Source organism: Gymnoscopelus microlampas (genome assembly GCF_963454915.1).
Source record: "Gymnoscopelus microlampas genome assembly, chromosome: 7".
Taxonomy (NCBI): Eukaryota; Metazoa; Chordata; class Actinopteri; order Myctophiformes; family Myctophidae; genus Gymnoscopelus; species Gymnoscopelus microlampas.
Window position 1 is genome coordinate 22,569,380 of NC_139944.1, and position 12,688 is coordinate 22,582,067.

A 12,688-nucleotide genomic window follows, 5' to 3' on the forward strand; every position below is an offset into this window, starting at 1 on the left:
ATCAAAGACAAATAAAATGTGGTTTGATCTGCGTTTGCTATAACCACACCAGACCATTCAGTTTAATTAAACCAGTACACAAGCGATTGCTGTAATTTAAAAATAACCAGCAATGTGAGTGATAATTCTGTGTATCAAATAATATTTTATTCCAAGGCAATCAATGGCAGACTGCCTCTTCCATGGGCAGAAAGGCAGAGAGCGTAAGATAGTCCTCGCTGATTGGTTGTATTAATGGATCACCCAAACCACACCTACGCATGTAAGGTGTAGCGCAGCCTGCGCAGGTGTTTTAGGGATAAGGCTGGAGTCGCAAGACAGCAACTCGGCCACGGGAACGCCCCTTGTGCAATGCTAAATCCCCAAAATAATAGTGGGTAGCACTGGGGGCAAAATAGGGCCCTCAGTGTACATCCATTGTTTTCTTTTCTGTCAAACAAGCAAAATACAGTACAACATGTTGAATAAATATGAGTTGCAATGCAGTCTGTAACATTCATTTCAATAACATGGATGGCTTTACATTTCTCACCACAGTTGAAAGAAAGGAGGTGTTTGACTTCTCTGCACTTAGATTGGATTGGCTGAGATTACAGGTACAGTTTATTGTACAGTATAAAAGTGTCACTAAATAGTTAGCAATGTTCATTTTCTTAAATTGTCACCATTCATTCAGAGTGGGTTATGACAATGGCATTATTATTAAGACAGGGGAAAGCAAATAACAGGATGTATCATCAAAATGCACAGTAAAATCCCCAAAGTGTATTTATGTATTTGTATCTCTTAGACTGCACAAATGGAACCAAATGGAAACGTAGGTCCATTTGGTTCCATTTGTACACAGAGTTAAATCATTTTCACAGTGTCATTGTTTGTCACCTTGTACCAGGCTTACACAAGCATAAACAAGGCTCCTCTGGCGCTGAAAGAGTACCCTGACCTGGCCAAGGTGATGAACCTGACTCAGTTTCACACCAGGATGGTGGACAATGTGGAAGAGATGCTGGCAGAGGTCTCAGACCTATCCATACTGTGGTCAGTTCTCCTTCTGGTCTATTTAGAGATGATCCTCTGTACGTTATTGTACTGTACAGTACTGCAATGCATTGGTTCTCAACGTGTGTGGGATCTGGGAACCCCAGGGGTCCTTGAGGGGTTTCCAGGGGGTCCCCAGCTAAATGATAGATTGTTAGGATTCAAATCGAGACGAAAAAGGCTGAGATCACTGCTATATTGTACTGTGCTGTACTGTACTGTACTGTACTGTACTGTTCTTTGACTGATTGATTTAATATTGTATTAGACAGAAATGCAAACAAGACAAGTACAGTCAAACACTTACTGTAGTCTAAAAGGATCACACAAAAAAGTCCAGTGGACTTGTTTCCATTGAAAATAACCTCCTAGAATATCATGTCATCTAGTATGCCGCTGCGTATGAAGTTGACTTGAACTGTTTACTCCTCCATCTTAGTTTCTACCCACGGGTGTTTGAGAAGATGTTCATGCTCTGTAACGGCGAGGCCAGCATGAAACGCTACCTCATGGCCTTTCCAATGGTCTGCTCCCACTTCAACCGCAGCGGACACCCTCTCTGCCCAGAGGAGGTCAGTATTGAGACACCACACATACATTTGTGGAAATAGGAGGGTCCCTCCTGGCAGCACTTCTGCCTCACAATCTGGTTTATAACACATTCCTGTCAACTGAATGAGCATGTCACAACAGCTGCACAGCACATTAATAGGTTTTAATACGTTTTTGAGCAAGTCACTCGCTTGTTTACAGCTTAAAGCAAGGACCTTAGTAGAATTACATGATTATTGCTGTCATATAGTATATGATCTATCTCTCTTTGTGCAGTGCTGTCATACAGTATAATAGCAGAGATTTGGGAGTTGATCAGTTGAGTATTTAAAATGTTTTGCCAAGCTTTGTGAAAAGCAGCTGTACTCATCACGGGTATGGGAGTCTTACAAAGACATGTCCCCTCAATAACCATGGGAATAGTAAGACACCGATAACTAAAAAATAATTCACATGAAGTGGAGTAGCTCACAGAAGGAAAAACAATTTGAAAACGTCTAAATTTAACTAATGTGGGAGACATCTCTCTGCGTGTTGTCTCACTGTGTGTGTGTGTGTGTGTGTGTGTGTGTGTGTGTGTGTGTGTGTGTGTGTGTGTGTGTGTGTGTGTGTGTGCGTGCGTGCGCGCACACGTGAGTGCATGCGAGTGCGTGTGTGTGTGTTTCTACAGTACATACACACATTTATGTCTACATACTTGCGCGTGCGTATATGTACACACGTGGAGTCACAAACACAATCTCATATACAGTGTGTATATATGTATTTATGTGTCCAGAAAGAGGCCATTCAGAAGAAGAGTCTGCGTCTGTGTGTGACATTCCTGGAGCACATCGCCAAGGTGACCTGCAGTGTCATCTTAGAGATATGTGCTGAGCAGTGCAACCTCAATGACCAGGTGAAGTTTGACTCCATCACTATTACGGCTGCCAGACCCATATATCGTTTGGGCCGATATTATTGTTATTGTTTTTACAACATCAGTAATAAGTATCGGCAACTATGCAGCCGGTGTATCCCTACATTTTATCCACTTTCACCCCGACACCCCTACAGTATTTTGGGCATGTCATTATAGCCAAATTCTTTCAAAAGTTTTTAAAGATTTTCAAAAATGGCAGGTCTACAAGCTCACAACCTGTTTGTGACGTGTTATGACCTTTTTTATAGGTTTATTTGCTTATAAATTAACTACTTGAACCCCAGCATCCAACTTGTGGGGGAACATTGGCCAAAAATAGCCACAACTTGTCACAACACAAGCTTTATTTTTTGTGAAAACTAAAGATATTTGGTGTAGACAGAAAGAAGTGGTCCAAGTAGTGCCAAGTCAGGATTACTACTAGAGTACTAGGTCTAGAGGGTTTAAATGGTCAAATAATCAAATGTAGTTTCTCAAATTGAAAAGAAAAGTGCACTTTTTGCCAAAAATATAATTCGATACATCAGTAGTCTAGGTAACTTGGGAACGGCATCGGATCAAAAAATCTAATTACTGTCAGATTGAGACTGACTCTGCCAAGAAGAACCCTACCTCCAATTAACTAGTCACAGCTTGGCTCCATTACCTTTAGACATACTGTAGCAGAAAGTTTGAATCAAATGATGTTAAGGCTTATAATCACGAGGGCGGTACAACAAGCTGTTGTTTTTTCCAATTCCCAGTGGAAAGTATGACTAGTGGTTTACTTTTGAAGTGTCAAAGAAAAACTCCCAACCGTTGTCTTTCAACATCTTACCAAATATTTACTCCCACTTGAACTAATTCATTCTCGCTCTCTCTCGCAAAGCAAAAGAACAAACATGTGTGCTTTTGCTGTTAGAAAACATAAGAATATAAAAAACTAGCAGCAATTTATCAAATGTATTTTACGGTATCTGCTCTTCTCTGTCTATCTCTGCCGCCGTCCCTCTCTGCGTGACAACCCATTAGTTGCTTCCCAAACACTGTGCCGAGACCATCAGCAGGGCCCGCAATAAGAAGCAAAAGAAGCCAGTACCTAAGAAAGGGGAGGTGCAGAAAGAGAAGCCAGGAGCCGAGAGCCTGAGGAAAGACCGAGCTGTTGTCACCAAGTCAGTTTTCATTGATTCTTCTCTCCTTGATTTATGCTTTGTATGCCACACGTTGTGAGCTTGAAGATAAGCTATTTTCGTCACCGCTGCAAAACGAAGTTAAGCATTTTAGTTCAGAATTAAGCATTTCACGATCACCATCTCTTTCTCTTCTTGTCCCTCTATCTTAACATAGTATTACATAACACAGCCTGTTCTTGCCACGTGCTCATGTTCACTTTGGTGGATTAATCTGCAATTCGGGTGGCAAGATCAAGACAATTATTGTTTGGTGGCTGTCTTTTTGTGAACTTCTTGACATAAGTTTAATCTTGTTAAAGGATACATTTGTTATTTTTAAAGCTATTCCATACATATCAAGTGTTTGCTATAATTATGAAAAATAACTGTGTAGGCTAGGGCATAATTTCATTTATTGACTGTACTGAACATATTTACTAGCATAATATATGATATTGAGATCAATATCAGCCTCCAATGCAATCGTTTAATTGCTTAGAAGTGCCAGAAATAGTCAGATCCCCAGCAATTTTTCTGTGCAATCTCCTTCAAACCATTATGGATTTCAGGTCCCTCTGGTAACAAAGTCATCCAGGATGATAATACCTTCATCTATCAGGTACAAAGTGTTTCAAACGGCATCTGAAATAGCCTCATAAAACTGGAGCAGATCACTTCAACGTATGGGCTAGTATATGCTGAAGTGATATGCCTTCTAGGAATTGAGAAAGCTAAAATGTCTCCTGGGACCTACTGTAAGTGGGTGGGGGTGGGAAATCGTGTCAGAAGCCAGTGCTCGAAAAATCCTCACATAAAAGAGGTCCTGTGCCTGGGGGAAGATTTTACAGTACAGTATGTTGGTGTTCCTCTTATTTTGGGTGTGCCCTGAATATAACTGTGTAGCTCCTTAATTAGCTTTGATCCTCGTTCCCGTCTCTCTTAATTCCTGTCGCCAGGCTCATTTAAGACTCTTTAAGATGTTTTTCTGTTACTCGTCAAAATGTTTGTGACACAATTTGTCTGAGAACAGTGCAGTCACTGTCAATGTCAAAATATTTGTTCCCAGTTCCGAAAGAGTCTTATTCTCTCTCTCCCCCCTCTCCCTCTCTCCCCCTCTCTTTCTCTCGTGTCCCAGTATGGACAAGATGCATCATAACCTGACAGAGATGTGCACCGCCTTCAGCTTCTGCAGTGACTTCATCGTTTTTGATCACATCGTTGTTCCCACTGAATTCCTGATATCTCATCTGGAGTTGCGCCTTTCTGAGTAGGTGCTATATGTTCAAGAAACGGCCAACAGTTTGAGGAGGTGGCCATTGAGCAGGGATGGGGGTTACTAAACCAGAATTCAAAGTTGAAAATACTGTTTTGTAAGGAAGTGGAAAAGTAACAGAAAAGTAACTGTTAAAGTGCATTGTCCAAAATGGAACACTCCATGTTAGTAGTACGCATAACTGTCCTTCCATACATACATGTATGTTGGTGTACTGTATGTGTATGGGTGTATATACACAAGCTGACAACTTTCAACGCGTCAAGCAACTTGTCGGATCGTTATACCTATTGTCAGAAGTATGGCACTTGGAGGCCAGACTATGACATCAGTAGTACTGTGAGGCCAGCATGGTGTGTGTATGTCTGTATAAGTGCCCATTGCCAGACATTGCACGTGCAAAATATGGCATAACGTACTTGGAGGACAGTCTATAAGGTCAGCACTGTGCTCGGTACCCAGTGCTGCTCAGGTTATTGCGTGATAGTTTAAAGCCAGTCTATGATGACTCACCTATGACATCCATCAGTACTGTGACTTATGTGTGCGTCTGTCTATCACAACCCGTTGCCCGGCAATGTGCAGGCGAAATAGGCACAAAGTACATTGAGGTCGCTCTGTGGGGGGTTATCACACTGAGGCATTGTTGCTAAAGGCGCCGACACTTCAGAAACGCCTGGCGAAACAACACATCAGGAAAAACAGCATGGTGCGCCTGTGGAGCGGGCCTGCGTGCATAACCGGGTGATCAAATGATTAATCACCTTGAAACAAAAATTGTTTCAAGCAGATGTCTTGCTGTTGCTGTGCTACTGTGGGATGGATAAGTATTTGAATAATAATGGGGTGACCTTGAATTATACAATGATAGTTCATCATAATTAAATGCCGCTAATATTAACTAGCTTTTGTCTGCACCAGTTCTTACCACATCTACCAGCATCAAAACAGAAAGGACCGCTACATACAGACATGCACTCTGTCTGTCTGTCTGTCTGTCTGTCTGTCTGACCGTCCATCGAATTCCTCAGCACAATTTCTTAACAAGCCTGTCTGCTTGAGAAACGTGTGAACACTACTTTGGCGTCCGATTGCCCGGTTGTTTTGCAGCCACTCAGAAAACGAGAGGAGATCTGCCATGTCACGCCACTGCTCTGCGTCATCTCAATTGTATTTAGATTAGGGGCTTGGTACCAGGGCAACTTAATGTTTCCGTGCACATGTGCTCTGCGTAGGCTCCGTGTCTCAGTTGATGATTATCTCCCCAGTCCCCCTTAAATTAGGGCCCCTGAGTGGCAGACAACTTACTATAATGGTTCCCTTCCCAGACACATTTGTAAATACAGTTAGAAAGACAACTGTAGGTCAGAAGAACGACAGTGAGAGAGAGACAGAGACAGAGACAGAGAGTGTGTGTGTGGGTGTGTGTGTGTGTGTGTGTGTGTGTGTGTGTGTGTGTGTGTGTGTGTGTGTGTGTGTGTGTGTGTGTGTGTGTGTGTGTGTGTGTGTGTGTGTGTGTGTGTGTGTGGGATATAAAACACAGTGAGTCCCCTACAGCAGTGAATGTGACGAATGCCACCACGCTACGATGGCTCGTTTAGCCCCGTTTTAAGGCAGCAACATCTGTCCGGGCCAATTTGCCCCCGAGCCGTGAGCTAAGCAGAAGTGACGTGGTTTGAATGTCATTCCTAGGATCATCGTGAGAATGGCCAAGATCAGCCAGACCACCCAGGAGATAAAGCGTCCTTCAGACCTCCTGGCGGCGGTCAGGGCCTACATGAGCAGCCTACAGAGCCTGTCCAGCTACATGAACGTAGACGTCAGCAGGCTGCTGAGGAGCGTCCTTCTGCAGCAGACCCAGCCGCTGGACTCGCAGGGAGCAGTGACCATCACAACCCTCTACACCAACTGGTGCGTGCATTATGTCAAGGTTTTCCCAAACTTTTCTGGCCGCGACCCCCCAAAAATAATCATATTTGAACTGAAGACCCCCCCACCCTTGAAAGTGTAGGTTTCATAGATAAATATTGTGAAAACAACTGATCTACAAGCTCATAAAGCCTCGCTGTGCGAGGTGTTGTGAGCTTGTAGATCAGCTGTTTTCACAATGTTTGCCTCTTTCTTACGTAATATTTGACAATTTGGCCAATTTGGTATTAAAAAGGTCTTAAAAGTCATTAAAAACTTAAGAAATGTGCAGATACCCTGTATGCATTTGTACTGTATGTTGGTTTGTTTACTGTTGAGTGAGAAAACAATGTTGCACATTAAGCTAATCATCATGGGACCCCCCAAAATAATTTGGGGACCACCAGTTTGGGAACCACTGCATTATGTGATGCATACTTACTGTATGAGATCTTTACTGGCATATGCTCGCTGTCAGGTGGAAACCTTGCTGTCACTAAGTCAGTCCAAAACCGATACTTTTCAGGAAATGGAAAAATCTATAAGCTCACAATGCATTGCATGCCGATGCATTGTGAACTTGATGGACAAAGATGGAATATAGACTGGCCGACAGTGACGATATACGGTACACATGTTCTCTGAAGGTTAAGCATGTATTGTACCTCCCCAGGTACCTGGAGGGGCTTCTGCGTCAGGCTAGCACTTCCCTCATCGCCCACTGTCCCAGCAGGCACTGCTTCGTCAACCACACTACCGAAAATGAGCAGAACTTCAGTGCAGAAGAGTACTCCGACATAACAGGTCAGCATTGGCGGAGTGCCAATTATCCATCATTTACCAAGTGTCACTTGGTTAATGTGAAAACAACCCCTGCTTTGTAAAAATACAACCCATTACAATCACAGTTAATTGCAATAGAGATAATTATTTCCCTCTCATCGTCACCTTTGTCTTTCTCTTTCCTGCAGTATAGAGCATGGCCAGTTTGTGGTGCCACAAATAGAAAGCCCATACATTTTTCCCATAGATTCACGAAAATATTTATATTAATTATTTTAAGCCTGAACCATGACCATAAAACATTTGATTCTGTGTCAAAAAAATATTTGAATATTTAATGATATTATATACTATATTTAATAAATACCCTTTTTGGGCTTTCTATCTGTGGAACCACAAAATGGCCACCACTGCTATGCTCTATACGACACAACGATTAATTCCACACACAGTATGTCACTAGTGATTGCCCCACGTTCCCCAAGTAGGTCGGCAACTGCGTCAGATAACAGTCATCAAAGATATGCAAAGCCTAGTGTCCATAGCAACAGCTGTAATCTTTGGAATTTTGATGTTGCCACGCACACTAGCTAGCAATGTTTTTGACTTGATGTCCAATGCTATTGTAGTATTGAGTTACAGGGTATGACCATATAAAGTATCAAAGAACTTTGGCTGGTTGTACATACTATAGATCATCAGAGCAGTGCTGTTATGGAGAAAATATGTACCTGCAACTTTTTCTTTAGATATTTTTGGGGCTTTTTTTGATCATGCCCAGTGAAGAGAGACAGGAAACAGGGAGAGAGAGAGTCTCCAACTTTGGTTGTTTTATCTTCTTTTTCTTTTAAAAAATATATATTTTGGGGCCTTTATTGATATAATAGTGCACAGTGAAGAGAGACAGGAGACAGAGAGAGAGAGAGAGAGAGAGTTGAGGAGTGAGAGCAAGGGTCCGCCAGGCTCGGGAATTGAATCCGGGACTCGTCAGGCATCAGAGCCTATGTGGCTCTGATGTGGCTCCTCAAATTAACCCATTCAATCCGAGAACGCATCTCTGTCATTTTAGATTTCTTTGGCTATTCAAAAATAGCAGATATACAAGCTCATAACGTGACCCTATGAGCTTGTAGATCTGCTATTTTTGAAAAAGAAATTGTGAAAATGTGTGCAAATCTTTGAATATATATTTGTAACTCAAATCTTTGCATGTGGGGGTCCCTGGAACAACATATTTTGAGATGGGGGGCTCCGTGGACAAATATCATTTTGGGTGGTCCTTGACATGAAAAAGTTTGAGAACCACTGGTATTACAGCAACATAAGTAAAAAATAAATTAAAAAAACCTGTTAGGATTCAGAAGACATTTGTAGAATCCCCAGAAGCAAAGATTTGAGTAAAAAAAATATATACATGCAAAGATTTGCACTACTAGTATGAGCTTAAATATCTGCTATTTTTGGATAGCCCAAAGTATAAAATAATGGCAAAAAAATGACAGTATGCGTTCCCGGATTGAATGGGTTAACAGAATATTTCATGAATTCTAGGACTTTTCAGTTTGAAAAGTTTGAAAACTAAATTTGAAACGGCATGGGTGTCAAATCAAAAGAGAAAATGTATCATTCTAGTCGTGCATGAAAAGGAGTTATTTGCAGACACTTAGTTTTCAAGTAACAGTAGCAACAATAGTACTCCAATGATAATTCGCAAGCTTCGTAGCTATACCAGAGCAGTGGTTCTCAAACGTTTTTGTGCCAAGGACCCCCAAATTGATATACATTTGGCCGCGGACCCCCATCTGAAAATGTTTTGTGCCAGGGAGGGACCCCCAGAAGAGAAGATTTACCATTTTAAAAAATGCATATCTATTTTTGAATAGCCAACGTATAAATGGATAAAGAGTTAAAAAAAAAAATGATTGTGATGCTATGTTAACTACTTTGGCTGGGGACCCCCTGGAACCCCCCTGGGGGTCCCCAGACCCCACTTTGAGAACCACCGTACTAGAGCACTCATGCAGTTTCAGTTCACTAGTTTGACGACACACGACGAGGACCATTATCACTCATGGGAAAGTTGAGGTCATTATCGTTCTTCATTCTACCCACAGCTATGACAATGTTTGGGAGAATGTAAACTTCGTCTCATCACATCCTTATACTCCACCTCCTATTATTTCATCACCATTAGTTATTGTTTCTCACCACCTACACTCTTCCGCTTGCGGGAACTGGTGACCTCCAGCTGTATAACTGTAGCTAACAATGTTGTACTATTGAGTCACTCGCACACAGACGTTGGTATTACTTGCGAGGACAGTAGCTATTTCTAGTTATAAATGGGTTAGGGGCTTCTTTTTTTTACTTAACACTAACCCTAACCCCAACCCCTAAGCCTAAATCTAACCACAAACCTCATCCTAACCCCACCCCCTAAACCTAGCCCCTAAATGCCTAATCCTCACCCTGAGCCCAACCTGAATTTCAGCCTAATTGTAATAAGCATTGGCTCAAAGAAAACTTTGTTGCAAACATGGTCCTTTAAAGTTTGATTTGTCAAGTTCCATTATTATATACTTGTCATCTGGCCCTCATGAGTATAGCAACACTACGCACGCACACACAGTCACACACACACACACACACACACACACACACACACACACACACACACACACACACACACACACACACACACACACACACACACACACACACACACACACACACACACACACACACACACACACACACACACACACACACACACACACAGAGAGAGAGTCATACTTTTAAGTATTCATAGACATGCAGGGTACCTTAGGGATCATTCCACCTCCATGGACTCCCACAGATTTTCAACATCATTGTCTCTATTTATTTCAATGTTCTCTGTCCCTCCCTCCTTCACGATGACTCACTCTTAGGTCCACCGTATCCAATTTTAACCACTTAAGCCTCTACACTTTAGTAAACTCTGATTTGGCTCTGTACTTGGACTGCTTTTTACGTCTATGCCAAATCTCTTCGCCAAAAATAGCCGATCTACAGTTGCGTTGTGAGCTTGTAGATCGGCTATTTTTGGCTAATCTCCCAGAATACGGATGCTGGGGTTCAAGTGGTTAAACACGCACACTCATAACCCATACCAGGGTTCCATTTGCCTCTGCTTTTGATAGCCCCCCCCTGGTCATTAATTGTTATCAACGGTAGGGACATACCATTAAATACATGCATTTCCTTTTGGGAAATGTAGATTATTTGATATGTAGGCTGTGTTTGATAATAATTGAAATATATGTTAACCGCATTAACCCTGGTATCCATATGATTTTTTAAATTAAAAAAGCAGATCTACAAGCTCACAGTGCATCACAATGCTAGCTTCTCAAGTTCTGTACTTAAGTACAATTATGAGGTACTGGAGTATTTCCAATTTGCAATACTTTTACTTCTACGCCATTACATCTCTATTGGACTTTTACTCCACTACAATTATTTGAAAACTTTAGTTACTATTTGCTTTGTAGATTTTGATTATTATTACAAACCACTTCAGCCCTACAGTATATACATTTCGTCCATTTGAAAATAGCCGATCTACAAGCTCTCAATGCATCGCGATGCGACGCATTGTGAGCTTGTAGATCTGCAATTTTCAAAAGCTTTTTAGACATGTCATACATTTGAAAAATTGTGAAATGGGACATTCTGTATAATTAGTACTTTCTACTTTTGGTACTTTAAGTACATTTTGATTCCAATACTTTTGTACTTTTACTCAAGTAAATTTAGAATTCCGGACTTTTACCTGTAACAGAGTACTTCTACATTGCAGTATTGATACTTTTACTTAAGTAAAACATTTGAGTATTTTTTTCCACCACTGATTGTGTGACATGTTACTGTGTTGTGAACAGAGCTCCAGGCCCTGGCTGAGCTCATTGGTCCATACGGGCTGAAGTTTCTGAGTGAGAACCTCATGTGGCACATCACCTCTCAAGTCAGCGAGTTGAAGGTATGACGCAATGCACTGTTTCTCAATGTCTGGATCGGAGCCCACCAGGTGTCCAAACGGACCCTTGCAGGTCTGTAACCCTTGAGTGTATAAACGGAACCATATTTTTTATCTTTGGGACCCCAAATCGAAATGATCGGTGTTTACTTAACTCTGAGCGTTACAGGCCCATAAGGGTCTATTTGGACAATTTAAAAACCTTAACATGGGAGGGCCGTTAGCAGCACAGACGAACGTAGGACCAATTAGTCTCGCCCGGACCACCAGAGGGACAATAAGTTCCAGATTGCGGCTTTAAATGCACACTACATATTTTGCTGTGTAGATTAATTCACCTCCAGAAAGGAGATCTATTCATCCAGAATAACATGAAGACAGACACACACCGGTCACTTCTCTAATATCCCTCCATTAGTGCTTCCAAATGTGGCGATTCTTTCATCTATCTCTCTCTTCTGCTTGGACCATCAGAAACTGGTGAGTGAGAACATGGATGTGTTGGTGCAGATGAAAAGCAACTTTGATAAGCCAGCAGAGATGGCCAACCTTAAAAGAAGACTACCAGGTAAGAGATGATGGGAGAGGGGGAGGTAGGTTTAAGGAGTACGAGTTGATAAAAAAAAAGGGGAAAAGGGAAAAAAAGAGTTTTCATTGTGATACCAATAAATAACAACTTAATAACAACTTACTACGTTAGTTCCACTGATCCAAGCCAGAACACAATCGATTGATCATTCAAATAAACATGCTCTGAAAAATGCACGCAGCCCACCCACCCGACCACTTAACATGGCAGCCATCCGAATGGTTGCCGTCTTTAGTGGTCAGATGGGTGGGCCGCAAAGGCTTTCAAGATTTTCAAGTGGGCCTCGCCTCATCCAGACAAGGTTGAGAACCACTGGTCTACACACCCCTCCCTAAGACCAACAAGTGCCATGTTTTGAGCTTGTAGATCTTGCTATTTGTGGCGTGTGAAGCCATCGTATGTCAAAGTATAAATCAGGCTAGAGGAAGCAGCTGATAATGCACTGCAGGAGAGC

The 12,688-nt window shown here is 41.9% G+C and overlaps 1 protein-coding gene across 1 annotated transcript in view; it reads left to right on the plus strand.

The window, feature by feature from the left end:
• Positions 1-12,688, plus strand: part of nckap1l (NCK associated protein 1 like) — a 37,293-nt gene that overhangs the window by 15,957 nt on the left and 8,648 nt on the right. The window contains exons 15-24 of the mRNA XM_084061621.1: positions 538-596; positions 893-1,038; positions 1,478-1,610; positions 2,369-2,488; positions 3,524-3,663; positions 4,799-4,930; positions 6,629-6,847; positions 7,518-7,648; positions 11,551-11,648; positions 12,120-12,213. Coding sequence (XP_083917747.1) covers positions 538-596; positions 893-1,038; positions 1,478-1,610; positions 2,369-2,488; positions 3,524-3,663; positions 4,799-4,930; positions 6,629-6,847; positions 7,518-7,648; positions 11,551-11,648; positions 12,120-12,213 — 1,272 coding nt within the window. The remainder of the gene's footprint in view (positions 1-537; positions 597-892; positions 1,039-1,477; positions 1,611-2,368; positions 2,489-3,523; positions 3,664-4,798; positions 4,931-6,628; positions 6,848-7,517; positions 7,649-11,550; positions 11,649-12,119; positions 12,214-12,688) is intronic.